We start from the raw sequence: 18,691 nt of genomic DNA, 5'->3' as shown, positions 1-18,691 counted from the left end.
TCAGACAACTTAAACTGCAGCCTCCTACCTTCATCTTCAAAGGCCAGAATAATTAAGCAGCAAACTTTGCATTGGAGAGGGCTCTGAACATTGCAAGTCTCAAGTGCTGCCGGAAACCATTGCTTAGGAGATGAATTAGCAGGTGTCCAAATGGCTTCTTGGTGATCTGGGCAGGGTGTGACATTGCTCCCACTAGCTGGGTGATGTGGCTCTGCTGGGTGCAGTGCTCTGGTTCAGTACATCAGGGTTCTCTGTAACTGATCTCATAGGCTAGTTTTTTTATCCTGGATAAGCAAGCACTGTGTAGTGTTTTTAGGCTTTTTTTCTCTTAGGCAGAATTTGTGCAGGCACATCAAGCGGTAGGAGTTTGGCTGTCACTTTGCAGCACCTCCTGTGCATGGCTCCCAGGGGGATCATATCTTTCCAGGCATAGATTATGCTAAAACTTACTATGCTTATTTTCTGTCATGTGAACAAGGGCAATAGCCTAGTGACAAGCTAAAGGTTGTCTGCCCTGATGCTCAGATTCTCTCCTGCTTCAGGACACTGACCCAGCTCTTTAAGTTTTGTGCATGGAACATGAGGTTCACTCAGGTGCCTCTCTGTCTAGGCTTCTCTGTGTGTACAAAGCAGACTCCTGAACTCCCTTGTACTCTGATCTCAGGTGTGGTTGGTTGCTGTATCTGTTGCTAGATGCTAGACCCATGGAGCCCCCAAAGAAATATCAGCCAGGTGCTGCAGGCTCTACCCATGGAGCCACATGTTTCCTGTCACACAGTGTTGTCCTCCAGGATCAAAAGATGCTTGATGTTTGTGACTGTCTTCCAGTTTATCTATCCAAATACAGCAGACCCCAGGAGGTGATACAGGCATATCAAGGGTAAGATGGAGATGTATTGCAGTTGCTTCCTGTTTCCAAGTAAAAGTTTTTGTGTTCTGAAGAGCAGCTGATAACCAAATATTTCAGCATAAATGAGGCAGTGCCTGGCTTTTTACCTTGGTAGGGCCAAAGTCAGACAACTCTGTACACAGTGCCATGAGTTTTGAAAGACCTGCGTGACTAGAGCAGTCTGTTTCCCTGTGCAGATAGACTGTGCTGTGTTAGGCTTTCTCCTGCTTAGTGACCTGTTTCTTTGGTAGACCTCCAGTTCTTGGATATCTTCTGCACCTGTCTTTCATCCCTCAAGGGGAAAGATGGGATGTGTCCTTGCAGAATACAGCATGGGGATCATGAGGCTGGACAGGCTGAAGGAACAAAGTATGGGTGAGGATAGCAGGAGCTGTGCGGAAGGGTGGAGTTGGGATCTGCTGGGGGGAAGGAGTGAGCACTTCTTGGTGCTCTTGCCTTGCCACAGTGCACCTCTTCTTAGAGGGTCTTTGGGGTGATTAGTGGTAAAAGGTGGTGCATGACCTGACAGCTGAATTGCTCATTGCTTTCTGTTCCTCTTGGCAGGAGCTTTGTATCTGCCTACCACCTTCTCAGGAGCATCCTCACCTCAATTTATTTAAGCTCTCAAGCAATTTGTCTTCCTCCTTTCACTGAGATGCTCTGGATTTCTGGGGAAAACTCTTGACATTCAGTGCTGTCTGTATGTAGATGAATTTATTTGTGTATTTTTTAGGGCTGTGGTGTTTTTGGTTGTGTTTTTTTTTAATTTTCTTGAGATGTTGCAGTGTGCCTCCTTTTTAAAAGCCATTCTGCTCCACTCCAGCAGGTTACTTCAGTGTCCATACTACTGGCTGCACTCTTGCTCCCAGAATTTACCCATTCCAGTAGCAAGGGCAGGCCTTAACTGCGAATTCATCTGAGATGTAGTCTACCTTGATACCAAATCATTTAGACCAAAATCCCTTGCCTGTGATAGTTAGGAAAACAGACATGCTCCCATGTGGGTATGAGCTGCTGTGAGAAGCCTGTGTGGTCAATGAAGGTAAATACAGGTAAGGGGAGAAGAGAATGCTAGACACTTTTCAGCCAGCTGTGGTCAGAGCTGAGAAGTCTTATTTCTGTTGGTGGGATACCAATGAGGACATTGCCTGGGGTTGAGGCCTTGAGCACAAGCCCTATGAGGAGAGGCTGGGAGAGCTAGGACTGTTTAGCCTGGAGAAAAGGAGGCTCAGGGGTGACCTCATTGCTCTCTACAACTACCTGAAAGGTGGTTGTAGCCAGGAAGGGGTTGGTCTCTTCTCTCTAGCAACCGGCTCCAGAACAAGGGGACACAGTCTCAAGCTGTGCCAGGGGAAGTTTAGGCTCGAGGTGAGGAGAAAGATCTTCATGGAGAGAGCCATTTGTCATTGGAATGGGCTGCCCAGGGAGGTGGTGGAGTCACTGTCCCTGGAGGTGTTCAAGAGGAGATTGGACGTGGCACTTGGTGCCTCACGTCATGAGGTCTGTGGTGACAGGTTGGACTCGATGATCTTTGAGGTCTTTTCCAGCCGTGGTGATACTGTGATAAAAAGAGCTGACCCTTTGTTTTGCACTTCCAGGACACAGAATCAGTCTGAGTTTGCAGGTAATCACCCATTTCACTTACAGATTTTTGTTTAGGAACTTCCACATAAAAAGGTATTTAGTCTTTTTTTGCATGACATCTGCACTGAATATCTGGAATAAAAAACTAAGGGTGTCTGTTCAAAAGCAAAAACTGAAGTGCTTGAGTGTTCATTTCAGCCACTCTTCTCTAGGAACCACTTTTGATTCTTCAGCTATATAGTTTCCCAGCAGGTACCTGCTGTGTAGGTATTTTTCCATTCCCTCTCCAAAACCAGAGGAGGGTGCTGCAACTCTTTACTTTGACCTGCTCTCCAAAAACGAGGGAATCCTACCCAGGTGCTGCCACACTGATCTCCATTGATGATCTGCATGAACTAAGTGCGAGTTGAAGGCTTTGAGAAAATTAATCCCATTAATGGAATTAAGTTGTATGAGCCTGAGGAGGTATGTGAAGGGTACCTTGAGGCAACCCAGATCTCTGCAGCCAACAGTCAAGCCATGGCAAAAGAACTGACTGGCTGCAGAGTACTGACACTCAGGTGCAGTGCCATAGCCCTCTCATGAATAAGCATTTCAGATCATTGCCTACACCTTATCACCTTACACTGACTGTAAACAAAGGGACATCTCTTGCACCTTACCCTCCTGTACTTATCCTGGTCTGGCCAAACACTGTTACATAAAGCTTCCCTTCTTCCTTGTATGCTTGAGTTTTGAAATGGATTACTTTAGCAAATGGGTAACTTTGTAAATGGATGTCCTTCCACCCTATCCATGCTGGTGTCAGTCATAGCTGGCTTCTATTAAGGCAGATACGAACACACAGTGGCTGTCTCAGCTCCAGCAAACCAACACACATCCAGTATGGTCACTTATCCAGATTGTAAGGACTGGGCTTGGGGTTTTCTGCTTGCTGAATGACTGTTGCCCCTCAATATCCAAATGTTCCTTCCTGGTTTGAGCTCTTCACCACTCAGTAACTGACCTTTTGTCACCCTGCAATAGCTCTGCTCCCTGTTTGAAACACTTACACTCCACACATGACTGGTTCGGTGGTGATTGGTGAGTGGACCAGCTCAGGAGATAGTCCATGTGTGAACTGGATAAAAGAAAGAACAGAGCTATGGAGTGGGGAAAGGTGGAAGAACCATAGAAAAGGAACTAGTGGAGAGGTTTAGGTGAGATTTGAAAGGGTTTAATATGGATTAGAAAGAAGGGCTATCCAGGGATTCTGATGTACAAACAGGAGAGGGGTGGGAGGGAGGGCTCCAGGCTTGTGGAACATGATTTCTCATGAGCCTTATTTTTTTGCTGGATAGATCCAAAGAAGAGGTCTAGTGGCACTGAGGAGCTCTCCACAAGGATGAGGGAGGAAATTGAGAGGACTCCTTAGAGAGCAGTGTTTTCAGCAAGCACAGAGGAAGCGTATGTGTGGATGCATAAGGCTGTAAACTTAACTGTTGTGCGAAGTTGACCTGGGGACATTTGGCTGTGGCAGGCTTTCAACTTTGTCTGCTTGTGTTTGAGTGCTTGCTGGCTGCAGCTCTAGAACCAGCCTGCAAATGAAGTAACTAGAATCCAATCCTTAGCTTGGTTTCCAAAGACTGACTCATTACCCTTGTCTTTCCTGATTTCTTTCCCCCACTGCCTTCCCACATTACTTGGGAAACTGGAGCCAGGGCCCTGCTATCCCAAACTGAATGTGATCTTAGTTTGCTAATCCTTAGGGCTATTACTACATTAATAGATCTTTACTGGACCTCAGGAGGATTAGTCACTCAGTGAGACCAAGCATAGACTTATTAGTACGGTGTCTTAACACTGCTCTCCCTTCAGTCCACGGAACTGATAAAGGTACTGTCCTCACATTGGGAGCTCCTGCTGGCATTGCTCCTTTGGATTGCATCTGCCAGCAGAGCTACACTGTCCAGGAGACTGCAGCACAAGCATCGCCCTAATGTTTTTGGAGCTAGCCTCTCTTTTAGCACTATTTCAGTGTCTCTTGTGGATAGGGATTTTCAGACAAACAACCAACCAGCAACCATATTACAAACCACTGCTTTAGCAAGAGGGGTTGGTGCAGTTGCATATTCCATGGTCTACAGTCATATGGGGTGTGGTTTGACCATGACTGGTTGAAACTAGTCTCAAACGTGGACAGAAATGGGAGCAAAGAAGGTGGCTCCAGAAACTGCACCAGGAGGAATGCAGAGGAAACAGGCACTGTATAGTAGATCTGAATGATAATAAGTGTGAGGAAATAAAATAATTCCTTTAAAAAACAAAACAAAAGGCCAAACCCCATAAAAACCTGAAAGTCATTGCCCAAGGGAATCAGCTTGTAGTGCCAGAACCACATGTGGACTGTGAGCTATTCAAGTCATGATTCTGTTTCATGACCAGCATGGGGTTGGCTTGGAGCCTCAGGTCTAAATTACTCCAACTAGCGGGTGGTTAAGGTTGGTTGCAGAGGGTCACTGAGAGCAGGCTGTGTGACAAATCCCACCCTGTCCCCCAGTGGTACTTCAGAGTAGCTGGCTGTCACCTGCCTGTAAAGTTTTCCTGGGCTCTGTTCATCTCGCCAGATCTGTGGTATGCGATTTGTGGTTCTTGGCCATATGAGGATTTTAGTATACAGCTGGTTAGGGTTAGGAAGGCTCTGCTTTACAGTGTCTTCCAGGAGTCATCTTTATTGCCAGTCCTAGACAGTTCAGAAAACAAACAAGCCAAAAACCCAAACCATGAGAGAAAACCACTGACATCTGAGAAGACCTACGATGATGCTGGGAGCATTGCCGTAGAAATACAGAAGCAGCAGATGCCTCGTGAAGCTAAAGATGGTCTTAGTTCCAGTCTGGGCCGTACCTAAATGAAAGCCCCAAATTTCAGGTGCAAAAGCATGTATATGTGTTTGAAACACGGGCATAAACTGGTACCATTTTAACTAGGCTATGTTTAGAGCCTTCTGGGTAGTGTCCTGTCACAGCTCACTGCAGACATGGTCTCATTTCTCCTCCGAAGAAAGGTGCAGAAAGCACTGGGCAATGAGCAGCTGAAGAGGACATCTGGAAACTGATTGTTTGCCTTAGAAGGGAAAAGAGAACGCTTGCCTCCCTTAAATTCTAAAGTTCAAATTCAGTTGTCTATACCCAGAGAACCCAGTTTTAAACACCAAGATTTACAGTAAATGAAAAAAAGCTGTTTTGTATTGACGTTAACTCCTACGTAATTGAGTTTTTATGGGGTCACAACTGTCTGAATGTTTGTAGTTTTCCTGGAACAATTCTTTATTTGCCTAAATGAAGTGTAGAGATGGCTGAGTGACCAGCTCTGCCTGGGTGTGCTTCTGGTTAATTATAGCTCTGTTTGTGGGGATATTTTTGCTTTGTCCCATGCTAAGAACTACCTCTTTTCCTAACAATCACTGCCATTACTGACCAGGCCCTGGGTATTTCAAGGAGATCTGCTGCTGGTGGCCTTTCCTATGTGAACATGCCTCCACCCTTGTCTGTGATCACAGGCACAACAATGGCTTCATGTCATTGAGGTTGTAAATATCACATACTCTGTGGTGACTCCCCACCTATGCATCTGTGGTCCCTCAACCCTTTTTCACTCTATTCCTGGACCTGGATGGTTTTAAAAATGGTTAACAAAGCTGGTTTGTCCTTGTTATGTCTGAGACTGGCTACTTGGCGTTTTTGCTTCTTGCGGTGCACCTCTTCATCTTTGTAGAAGGAATTTGTCTCCTGCCTAACTTTGAAGACAGCTCTGAGTAGGTTCTGGTGTCTCAGCTGAAGCCATTAATTGTGCTAGCAGCAATTTCCCCATATGTTTGGCAGCTCTGTCTTCGCTTGGCAGCCCAGGATAAACAACCCTGTCTCCAAACCACACTGTCCCGAAGCTCACTATGAATCTTGCTTCAGATGACAGGGCACCTCGGCATAAGAAGAGCATCTGACTTCTGTTGTCCTTAGGAAGCTAGAATCTCGGTTGTCTATTACCAAGAGGCTGTTTTCTATTCTTTCTGTAATCCTTTCTTCTGTTGCTAACATCTGGATGAAATTCAACTGGGCTTGTGAACTTGCTGGATTGTAGCCTGTGCACAACTCCTACTGGAAGCCCCTAGACAACATTTTGTTCTCCCACTTCCATAAATCTTCAATATCTCTGAAGGAAGGAAGTGCTCAGAAGTTCTTTGGAGTGTAGTGAGAAGTAAGATTTATTTTTTTGTTGTTATATTCTGTGCCACTTTTTCTGCTTTCCTCCATTATCCATATCTACTTTGAGATTCCTGTATTTATGATGGTGAAATTTTTTCTTGTGATTTTACAGCATTTAATGTGTGTGTCAAATGTACCTTATCAATCTGAGAAGTTACCTTTCTCTAATTTGCATTGCTCTGAAAGATCCCAGTTTAGGCAGCAAGAAGAGGTTTGAGAAATACCATAGTTTTGACATGTTTATCTGTTTTGATAGAAAGAATGTATTTCTTTTTCTAAAGGGGCTTAAAACCTACCCCCCACAATTCCACCCCACCCCCACACCCCCCCCAGCTTTGCTTCCTACCTAGCATTTATTATGTCTTCCTGAAACTAGACAGCAAGTACTTGAGCAGTGAGATTCCTCCTGTCCTAGCTTGGTGCCACATTTCTGACCAGTGTCAAAGGTTCAGTCTGTGTTGGTGAGACATTTGCCAGTCACATCATCTCCCCTGCTCTCTGGTAGGCATTGACTGAATAGCCATCTACAGGTGTGGGCCTTGCTTTCTCCCAGTTTCTTACTGCAGAAACATGGTGAAGGAATCAACTTACCTGAGGGCATCTGAGGGAGATGCTAGGTGGAGTCAGGAGTTGTACTCGGTTCTTTTGCATCCCTCTTCAGCACCCTCACCCAGGACCATTCTTCTTGGTTATCTGAAACTCAAGTAAATATTACACACAAAGCTGCTCTTACAGAGCTATAAAACTTGTTGTCCAAATTGACTTAGAACAGGCTGAAACCAGAAAAAGCCTGTATTTTTTTACTTACACAGAGGGGGCTGAAGTTTTCTGAGCTGGACAGATGTGACTAAGATAGTCCTGGGTGTTTCAAATACATGCTAGAGAAGTGGAAATACAGGAAGAAATGATTTTCACAGGGCAGATTATTATGTTTTGTTTTTTTTCAACTTTCCACCAGAAGTCCACAATTTCTTCGATGATTAATTCATATTAAAAATCAAAGTTTATACCATGGCTTAGATTAGGTGGGGTCCAACAAAGTGGATGAGGTCTGAGCAAGAGAAGCCTGAGTGCATACTGTCAGCTCAACTGGGAGTGTTTCTGTATTTATTAGCTAGTTGTGTGTCCTTGTTTTAAAGCTAGCCTCTAGTCTTGTAGGAATTAAATGTACATCCCTCTCTTTTGAGTAGAAACCGCTGCAAATGAGGAGTGTTTCTGTTAGTGCCTGTTAGCTATGAAGTGTCACCACTGTAAACCAGACTATCTTCAAAAGTCTGGGAAGAGCAGGGCTCAGCCAAATGTTCATATAGTAACTGAGCACTCAAATTTTCCTCCAGCAAGCTGCACTTTGAGGCATGTGTTTGGCTTTCCCACAAGAAAGAGGTACAGAAAGAGGAAGAAGGGACAACCTCCCTCTTGAGTTTGGAGCAGATTTATAAAAGGAGGAAAAACATAGGAGGAGAGATGATGACAGTGAAGCTCTATGGTATGGTAGTAGAATTTGTAGTTGAATTGGTCTGCTGTGTTCCTGTAGTCTTGCTGCCCTGCTGGTAGTGGCAAGTAGGGCGGGTATCCTCAGTGTTGGACTCAGATGGGTACTGAACACAGTGAGGCTAACGCAGCTTTGCTTCCAAGGGAAACAGGTAGAAGGCAGGTGAAGAGCAAGACTGTCAATATTAAAGCAAGGCACGTGTAAATCATAGTTATTATTGTCACAGTACAAGCAAGTTTGGAAGGAGACCACACAAAAGAGGAGTCTGTGAGCATTGGTCATGACTGGGAAGCTTGATATGGATATAATCTAGGCACCCAATATCAAAAATTGGGAAGATAGGGCCAGGTAAGAGCTCACCCTGCGCTCTCTGTGTGCTTATAACTGGATGATGTTGTTGAAGATAAAACATAGGGCAAGATGGGCCTGCAGAGTCAACATGACTCTTGTGTTCCTTTTGCATTTCCTGGCTCACAGTTGGTCCTCCTTTGCAGTATTTCCATGGTCCTAGCAGAGTGGGAACTTTCAGGGTGGCCTATTGTGTAGCTTGTGAATTCACAATATCCACTGGATAAACATCTCCTACAGCATCTTGTCAAACGAGGCTGCAGTAAGCAACTGCAGAATACCCACTGCCGTTTGTGGCCGGAGGAGGGTGGATTCTGCCCTTTTTTCATAATATCTGCACATGGGACAGTTAAGCAAGTCTTATGCTAAGTTTAATTTTTGCTTTCATCTGGCTGAAAAGGTGTGGGCAGTCAAGCACACAGGTTCAGCTGCCAGCTCTGTCACTTGCCGCTTTACCCTGGGAGTTCATTAATCTTTCTTGTCAGAAAAATCTCTGCGCATGCCTGATGCCCTGAATAGTTGCATTTGGCTGTTTCAAAGGTGATCCTTCTCCCTGCTGGATGTGCTTGGGTTTGGGAGGAAGAATGCTTTCTTTCCCCTCCCACCCCTCTCTCACCTTCTGCATGCTGCATTTGACTGTCAGCATTCCTTTGCCTTTATCTGTGCACTATTTAGGATGTCCATATAAAGTTGCTAAATGGAATGTTTATTGGCCAGCTTGGCTTAATAATCAAACAGTTTCCAGGCTGGTTCTGTCTAGTGCTGTGTGGATCCATTATGAGAAAGAGGACTTGGGTTGGTGGTTGGTTGGTTGGCTGTTTTGGTGGTTTTTTTTCCTTTTTTTTCTCTCTCTCTCTCCCCCCCCCCTCCCCGCCCCCTTCCTTTTCTTTTTTCCTTTTTTTTTTTTTACTCCCCTTCTTTTTCCTTTCCTTTTTCTTCTTTTTCCCCCCTCTCTTTTCCCCCCTCTCTTTTTCCCCCCTCTCTTTTTCCCCCCTCTCTTTTTCCCCCCTCTCTTTTTCCCCCCTCTCTTTTTCCCCCCTCTCTTTTTCCCCCCTCTCTTTTTCCCCCTCTCTTTTTCCCCCCTCTCTTTTTCCCCCCTCTCTTTTTCCCCCCTCTCTTTTTCCCCCCTCTCTTTTTCCCCCCTCTCTTTTTCCCCCCTCTCTTTTCCCCCCTCTCTTTTCCCCCCTCTCTTTTCCCCCCTCTCTTTTCCCCCCTCTCTTTTCCCCCCTCTCTTTTTCCCCCCTCTCTTTTTCCCCCCTCTCTTTTTCCCCCCTCTCTTTTTCCCCCCTCTCTTTTTCCCCCCTCTCTTTTTCCCCCCTCTCTTTTTCCCCCCTCTCTTTTTCCCCCCCCTCTCTTTTTCCCCCCCTCTCTTTTTCCCCCCCCTCTCTTTTTCCCCCCCCTCTCTTTTTCCCCCCCCTCTCTTTTCCCCCCCCTCTCTTTTCCCCCCCCTCTCTTTTCCCCCCCCTCTCTTTTTCCCCCCCTCTCTTTTTCCCCCCCCTCTCTTTTTCCCCCCCCTCTCTTTTTCCCCCCCCTCTCTTTTTCCCCCCCCTCTCTTTTTCCCCCCCCTCTCTTTTTCCCCCCCCTCTCTTTTTCCCCCCCCTCTCTTTTTCCCCCCCCTCTCTTTTTCCCCCCCCTCTCTTTTTCCCCCCCCTCTCTTTTTCCCCCCCCTCTCTTTTTCCCCCCCCTCTCTTTTCCCCCCCCTCTCTTTTCCCCCCCCTCTCTTTTCCCCCCCCCTCTCTTTTCCCCCCCTCTCTTTTCCCCCCCTCTCTTTTCCCCCCCCTCTTTTCCCCCCCCCTCTTTTCCCCCCCCTCTTTTCCCCCCCCCTCTTTTCCCCCCCCCTCTTTTCCCCCCCCTCTTTCCCCCCCTCTTTTCCCCCCCTCTTTCCCCCCCTCTTTCCCCCCCCTCTTTCCCCCCCCTCTTTCCCCCCCCTCTTTTCCCCCCCCTCTTTTCCCCCCCCTCTTTTCCCCCCCCTCTTTTCCCCCCCCCTCTTTTCCCCCCCCTCTTTTCCCCCCCCCTCTTTTCCCCCCCCTCTTTTCCCCCCCCCTCTTTTCCCCCCCCCTCTTTTCCCCCCCCCTCTTTTCCCCCCCCCTCTTTTCCCCCCCCTCTTTTCCCCCCCCTCTTTTCCCCCCCCCTCTTTTCCCCCCCCCTCTTTTCCCCCCCCTCTTTTCCCCCCCCTCTTTTCCCCCCCCTCTTTTCCCCCCCCCTCTTTCCCCCCCCTCTTTTCCCCCCCCCTCTTTCCCCCCCCCCTCTTTTCCCCCCCCTCTTTTCCCCCCCCCTCTTTTCCCCCCCCCTCTTTTCCCCCCCCCTCTTTTCCCCCCCCCTCTTTTCCCCCCCCCTCTTTCCCCCCCCCTCTTTTCCCCCCCCTCTTTCCCCCCCCTCTTTCCCCCCCCCCTCTTTCCCCCCCCCCTCTTTCCCCCCCCCCCTCTTTCCCCCCCCCCTCTTTCCCCCCCCCCTCTTTCCCCCCCCCTCTTTCCCCCCCCCCTCTTTCCCCCCCCCCCTTTTCCCCCCCCCTCTTTCCCCCCCCCTCTTTCCCCACCCCCCTCTTTCCCCCCCCCCTCTTTCCCCCCCTCTTTCCCCCCCTCTTTCCCCCCCCTCTTTCCCCCCCTCTTTCCCCCCCCTCTTTCCCCCCCCCCTTTCCCCCCCCCTTTCCCCCCCCTTTCCCCCCCCTTTCCCTTTCCCCCCCTTTCCCCCCCCCTTTCCCCCCCCCTCTTTTCCCCCCCCCTCTTTTCCCCCCCCCTCTTTTCCCCCCCCCTCTTTTCCCCCCCCCTCTTTTCCCCCCCCCTCTTTTCCCCCCCCCTCTTTTCCCCCCCCCTCTTTTCCCCCCCCCTCTTTTCCCCCCCCCTCTTTTCCCCCCCCTCTTTTCCCCCCCCTCTTTTCCCCCCCCCTCTTTTCCCCCCCCCTCTTTTCCCCCCCCCTCTTTTCCCCCCCCCTCTTTTCCCCCCCCTCTTTTTCCCCCCCCCCTCTTTTTCCCCCCCCTCTTTTTCCCCCCCCCCTTTTTCCCCCCCCCTCTTTTTCCCCCCCCCTCTTTTTCCCCCCCCCTTTTCCCCCCCCCCTCTTTTCCCCCCCCTCTTTTCCCCCCCCCCTCTTTTCCCCCCCCCCTCTTTTCCCCCCCCCTCTTTTCCCCCCCCCCCTCTTTTTCCCCCCCCTCTCTCCCCCCCCTCCCCTTCTTTCCCCCCCCTCCCCTTCTTCCCCCCCCCCCCCCCCCCCCTTTTTACAGACTTTTGCTGGAGATATTGCTCAGTCTAATGTTAGGATTTAATTAGTCGCTGGAAAGGCAAGCAGACTACTTGGCTGGATTAAGTCCTGAGTCATACTGGTCTGGAACATCAGCATGCTAATTGGGAATTAGTGTATTATCTGTGTATTGTGAAAAAAACACCCCACAAAACGCGTAGTGCAAGTGGCCCTTGAAACCTAACACTGAAACTGAAAAACAGCAAGCAGGTTAGCATGGTTGTGGAGCAAATAATCTCTCAACAAAATGTAATTTTGAGCTTGAAATCTTTATAATATTTTATAATCAGTAATTGCCTAAAATTCCTGATGGCTGACTCCATTCCAGTAATGGAAATCAGTTAAGCTGTTATGGCTTGTACCTTGGAGCAGGTGAAAGTGTTCCTGCATCGAGTGAAATTATTTTTCACCCGTAGCAAATTGTTGACTTTCAGCTCTTTTTGTCCCCACAGTAAGTGGTCATGCCTGCATTTAATGTGTGTTAATTACCAAAGACAATAAAAGTTTTAAAAGCAAACAGTACATAAATCCTCCTTAAGATAGATGCAATTGCTTTATGAATCACCAAGCAGGAACTCTGTGAACCTGGGTGGTTGCTAGTTTGCTGGATACCGCTCTTGTTTGTAAAGCAGGGTTGCTCAAACTCTAACCTAGGAAGAGGCTGCATACATTTGCTGTTGCTCAGGGAATATCTGTTCAAAATACAAATTTCAGTGTATCATCACCCGCCCAGATTTTTACTGGTGCCTCTGAAGGTTTCAGTGAAGCTGGGAGACAAATTGCATCTCAGGAATTTGCTGTGGTTTTCAAAATATTTATTGCCGTTCTCTGCCTGAGGTAGAGAAGAAGGATTGTGGCAAACTCTGTGCGAGGGGAGTGCTGGGTCATGCAGGCAGACAGGAGGCTGCACCTCATCTAGGCTGGGGATGTGCTTGCAAAATGTCCTCTTTGTTTCAGGTAGTGACAGAGATGCCTTAGGTGCTCTTGGATGCATGTGGCCAATATTACCACATGACCAGAGACCAGGCTGGTCACCAGCTTTGAAGCTCTCCTGAACCCATGTTGCCTCTGGCGGTGCAGCTATGGCCAACGTTGAGAATATGGAAGGAAAAGGGTTTCATCAAGTTGCTGGCCTAAAGGCTGAATTTAAGACAAATTTTAAGCAATGTTTTAAATGACATGATGGTAAAGGGGGACTGCTTTAAAACTGCCACTGTCATTCTCCATTGCCACAGATACTTTCTTCAGGCTCTTCCTTCCATCTGAGCCCAGTGGATGTTAAACCCTTGTCAGCTGAGGGCTAGACACTGCCTTGGTCAAAGTCAGACCATTCAATCAAATCATTGCAAAGCCTCATCATTGGTACACTCTACCCATGTCTCCAGCTTCACCACCAAGCACTGACATGGAAAGATGTCACCTAGCCAGTATTAATTTGTATTTCCATTTGAGGCAGATGGAAAAGCTCAGTATAGGGGAACCCTCTATATTTCAGCTGTATTTTACGGGCTTAGCTAGTTGCAGCCTGTCTTGGGAACTGGGAATACAGGTTGTTGTATCATAGAATCAATAAGGTTGGAAAAGACCTCGGAGATCATCAAGTCCAACCTATCATCCAACACCTCATGACTAACTAAACCATGGCTTCAAGTACCATGTTCAATCCTTTTTTGAACACCTCCAGACATGGTGACTCCACCACTTCCCTGAGCAGCCCATTCCAATGGCCAATCACTCTTTCTGTGAAGAATTTTCTCCTCACCTCAAGCCTAAACTTCCCCTGGCACAGCTTGAGACTGTGTCTTCTTGTTCTGGTGCTGGTTGCCTGGGAGAAGAGACCAGCCCCCTCCTGGCTACAACCACCTTTCAGGTAGTTGTAAAGAGCAATAAGGTTTCCCCTGAGCCTCTTGTTCTCCAGGCTAAATAACCCCAGCTCCCTCAGCCTCCCCTCACAGGGCTTGTGCTTGAGACCTCTCACCAGTCTTGTTGCCTTTCTCTGGACACGTTCAAGAGTCTCAATATCCTTCTTAAATTGAGAGGCCCAGAACTGGACACAGTACTCAAGTTGTGGCCTAACCAGTACTGAGTACAGGGCACAATGACTTCCCTGCTCCTGCTGGCCACACTATTTCTGATGCAGCCACATTTCTTTACCTAATAGCCACCTGAGTAACATTCATCTATTACTGATTAGTTTTAGAAGAAAATTGTCTGCCTGTGCCAGCTGGTGAGTCAGTGGTCCAGAGTTCATAAATAATCTGTGTACCAGAGTCTTGAGTGACTTCTTTGATGCAAGGTGAGTTCAGCTCTCTCAAGCTTAAGTCACTATTATTTTCCAACATCCAAGTACTGATTCTGTAGGGCTTTACCCCCCACCCCCTGCAGTGGTTGCAATTGCAGAGCTGAGATTGTAATTCATGATTTCAGGAGCTTTGCTGGTACTGGTGTTGGAAAACTGTGTAAACAAGAGTTGGAAGGTGTATTTTAAAAGAAGAAAATACAATCCAAGCAGTTTGGTGATATAAAAGTACAGTATCTGAATGCTGTCCATGCTATACAAAGGAATTATGGATACCATTAGCCACAAAGCAAAGAATTTGCTGGAAGAAGTTGTAGGGAGAATGAGGTTTTCAAATTCAGTACCAAACCAGTTGCATATAAAGGAATTGTGAGGAACTGGGACCAAATTCTCACAGAGAGGGAGATAATGCTGTGTGTTTTCTGAGGCTTGACTGGGAGCAGTTTTGTTTTGATAACAGCTCTGTGTAGTAACTGGAGTGAAATATTCAGAGGTCAGGGAGAAAGCAGTTAGCATAAAATGCCGTTTTGACTGAGGTTTTTCATGGCGTAAACCAAGTTCCAGGGCTTACATCAGATGACCTATATATCTTTCATCAAAACATTTTATTTCCTTTATGGCTTTCCATTTAATATTAACTCTGTCTCCACTATAGTTTCTTTTTTTTTTTTTTAAACAGTGGGCAGAATCTGTTTCTAACTCTATCCAAGCTGAATCAGTGCTGGCAGGAGATGTGTGGTGCTTGTTGTTTGTAAGGCTGCAGTTTTGTTCCTATCCTATGCAAGTAGCTGGAAGATGCATGCTGCAGAGTGTTGGAGTGCTTGATGCTGGTTTGAAAGGACCGTAGCCAATGCCCATTATTTTCTTTTATCTCACTGGAACTACAAATAATCAAATCAGGCTGACCCAAAAGTACAGTGTATCAGTTCACAAAGGTGTCCCAAAACCCTGGTCATTTCTGAGACACTTGAATGGCTGACAGTGCTTCTGGCTTTACCATTGCCTTCCTCTGTATCACAGCTCATGCCACTTAATTTCTCTGTCCTTTTTACCCTATCTGAATATAGTCATAGATGTATTTTTCTGTCTCCCAAATTAATTTTCTTTAATGGTTAAGTAGCCTCATATTTGCATGGGAGTGAACTGCAAGTGGAAGAGATGCTTGACTGTGTAAATTTGTTAAAGGCAGTGAACTGTATCACTCCACAGCGGGTGAAATCTATCCCTGAACTGAGGCACTGAGCAGCCAAATACTTCATACAATGTAGACAGACAGGTGCAACACATACACAGGTACAATAGATGTGGCACTTAGACATCAGCTTTAGTGGTAGACTTGGTAATGCCAGGTTAACAGCTGGATTTGGGTGATCTTAAGGCTCTTTTCCAACCTAAACAATTCTGTATTCTATGAGAGAGAACCAGTTGTGTGAACCGGAGTCCCATCTTTTTTTATGCTAATGCAACAGCATCAGTTATATGGGGACAGAGGTACCTCTCTTAAAACTGCCAGGTGAACATGCTTGACATGTATCAGTGGGAACACAGAAGGTCTGGTGAGTGAAAGTTGGAAGACCTCAATTTCAGGACTTTTGCTGTCCAGTAGTCTCCAAAGGAAGGTCATTTGTTGTTTTGGTTTACTTACATGCAAAGAGATGGGTTAAGATCTATGCGTGCCTCCAGTGCTTAGTTTGGTACTTCACATGACTTACTCTCCCCATGCCCTAAGCCACTTGCTGGATTCAAGGGTCATTTCCTGTTTGCAGAACTCCTATTGACATCAGTAGGAGTGTTGTGCAAACATTTGGGGTTCAATATGACCTCTTTTGTCATATTTCTCCCCCTCCCCCCCTTTTTTCTTCCCCCCCTCCTCCCTGCCAGCCAGCTGAATAAGCACACCGATCCCTGTGCTCATGAGGGCAACTGGCAGAGCTGGGATTCCCAGAATCTGCCTGAAACGTGGTGCCCTTCTGACACATCTGCTGTCATAATTCTTCTGTTTCTAGATCCAAGTTCAGAAATGTAGCATTTTTTTCTCTGTTGGTAGCAACTGCTTAGAGGGAGATCCATCTGCTTTGCAGTTTTTTTCTGCAGAGATACTGGTTGAGCCAGAAAACTCAAGCCATCTCCTCCTTGGGCCTGCCTTTTACATTTTTCAGTAGAAGGGAGGATATCAAGATGAACAAGAAAAACTAGCTCTAAGGTATACATACATTCCATTAACCCCAAAGCTGTAGTCCTGCCTATGTACCAGCTGCAGGTTTATTGTAAAAAGCTGATCCTACACAAGGAGCTTTTGTGCTTAGCCATTTGTGCATAAAGTATTGAGACATCAGTCCCCTTTGCTGTCAGTCTTGGAGAGAGATGTTGCTTCATAAACCAGTTAGCTGAATTCTACTGAACTGGTTAAATTTCTTATGCTGAGGGTGGTGGAGTGCTGGATTATGAATTCCCTTCCCAGAATTGGTCCTTTCACATGCTGTGATACCCTTTACTGCTTCCACACACATCCCTGAAGGAGCATTTATGCCCTGGGCAGGCACATTCAAGGCCTTATGGAACAAATCTTGTATTTCTGGTTCAGCAAGACATCTTTCAAGCCTGAGTGCTCTCTGAAGAAGGCAAGATTTTGCCCAAGTATCTGCAGAATAGTGCCCAGACCTGTTGTGCCACAAGGCCATTGATTCAGCAGAAGGGCTGGATAAAGGCGGTGCTGTTACAGTCAGGTGGTGCTGGGGTTCAGCTGCCTCTAACACTTTGGTGACTTTCTGAAGGGTGTCTAGAAAACTGTAGCAGCCCCAGGACACAGACGGTGATCAGTGCCCTAACTGAGAGCTTTGCATTGCTAAAAGACAAACCTTCCCCTTGAATTTCTGCTGTGCTTTAGTGCCTGCTCAACTACTGGGGCAAATGCGTTGTATTACCAAAAATGAGCTTTCCCTGATCAAACATATGCTTTGTTAGCCATGTAAATGCCAGCATGACTCTCTCATTGCTACAACGTATTAAACACCTTGGAAATGTTTCCTTAAACTCTAGGTCAGTCTTATGAAATCCGTCTACTTGAGAATAGGAAATTGGGAGAGTTTCAAGATTTAAACACAAAATATGTAAAGGTAAGGAGAAACATAGATTTATTTTCTTCCTGCTACTACATACAGCCTCTAGTGAAGGGCTTGACTCTGCTCAAACGGAGACAATGGAAGATACTTTGCCATTGTTTTTAATATGAGCAGGGCTGATGGAGTTGTTGAGTGGTAGTTTCACGGGACTACGCAGCTTGGCTTTACATGGCTTCAGGGGAACCTTTATTCTCTTTGTGACCATGACCCCAGAGTGTCACTGTGGATATTGGGTTTGGGGGAATCCCAAAGTTCAGAGGTGAGCAAGGTCCAAACTGATGAGAGGCAGAATTGTCTCCCTTCTTAAGTGCAGCAACACACCTGGGTTGTTACATGTCAAGTGGAGGACCCTGGTGTTTACATTGTTCTACCACGCAAATTCTGCATAGCTCCAGTTTACTTTGGTAATGGGTATAATTACAAAGGTATAGAACTTGACTTTTTGGTTTGGGAGATTTTTTTTCCCCCTTGTTGTTTCTGCTCTCCCAAAATAATTAAAATTCAAAAACTGTGGTTCTGGATCTAACCTTCAAGCCTTCCTCTCCCCAGTTCTTAGATTGCCTGCATCAGAACTTCTTTTGAGAAGTGGGGACTAGTTGCAAAATTTGGATTCCAGTCTGGATTTCCTATGTTGTCCAAGTTTAGGCAGTTTCCCGCTTGTCTTTTGACCCATTTTAGGAAGCATGTGGGTTGGGATTCCAATTGTACAGGTGTTCCCACTGTAGCTTGCTTGCTTCTTGGAGCTAGGGTTTGATTTGGGTGTTTCTCAGTTTCGTTGGCAAATTGCCTACTCAGTTGATATGAAAGTCCCCAGCAGGAGCATGGGCTTGAGAAACTGGGATGTAAGGGATCGTTAACTCATACAGGTATAGCACTGAACACACAAAAGGATATATTAGCTAGGAGTACTTTGGACTTGTCTGCCCACGGAATTGCCTTTATTCCAGCTTTTTTTCTCCAGTTACTGACTTAGCTGCAACCATTGCAGACCAGAGGTGAAAATTCTCCTGTTACAGAAGCTTTCCTATTGTTTAACTACACTGAGGCAAATCCAATGACTGGCTGTTAATGGCTGGAATCAAGTTTAATTCCTATTGACAAGGTATCTAGTCACATTAGTCCCACCAGTGCAGAGATAGGCTGGCTTTCACATTGGCTAATCAGAGTGGGATACACTGGTACTGGGGCATGGTACAGACACATGAAATATTACCTCTATGTGAGCCATTTTGGGTGTGGGGGTGGTATAGTGTTTACATGGCATGACACCTAAGGTTAGGTGGGCATTGCTATAGTGCTTCCAGACTGAATCCCAGAAAGCTGTACAGGGCTGCATTATGCAGTGCCCTGTGAAGGAGAAGATGTGTTGTGATCTCATGCAGGAACCTCTTAGGAATTTGATAAATATGGTTTTGGGTCTCTTAGGTGGACCTTCTACTCTCCTCATGAATGGGGGTGAAAAACCTAACAGATTAGCTT

At 46.7% G+C, this 18,691-nt stretch overlaps 1 protein-coding gene across 1 annotated transcript in view; it reads left to right on the top strand.

Moving 5' to 3' along the window:
- TFCP2L1 (transcription factor CP2 like 1) overlaps positions 1 to 18,691 on the top strand; it is a 36,040-nt gene that overhangs the window by 4,657 nt on the left and 12,692 nt on the right. Inside the window, exon 3 of the mRNA XM_009911124.2 lies at positions 17,130 to 17,206. Coding sequence (XP_009909426.1) covers positions 17,130 to 17,206 — 77 coding nt within the window. The remainder of the gene's footprint in view (positions 1 to 17,129; positions 17,207 to 18,691) is intronic.

Source organism: Dryobates pubescens, chromosome 2 (assembly GCF_014839835.1).
Source record: "Dryobates pubescens isolate bDryPub1 chromosome 2, bDryPub1.pri, whole genome shotgun sequence".
In the NCBI taxonomy this organism is placed as follows: domain Eukaryota; kingdom Metazoa; phylum Chordata; class Aves; order Piciformes; family Picidae; genus Dryobates; species Dryobates pubescens.
Note: the sequence above shows the minus strand (reverse complement) of the source record. Positions and strands in the feature narration are given on the sequence as shown.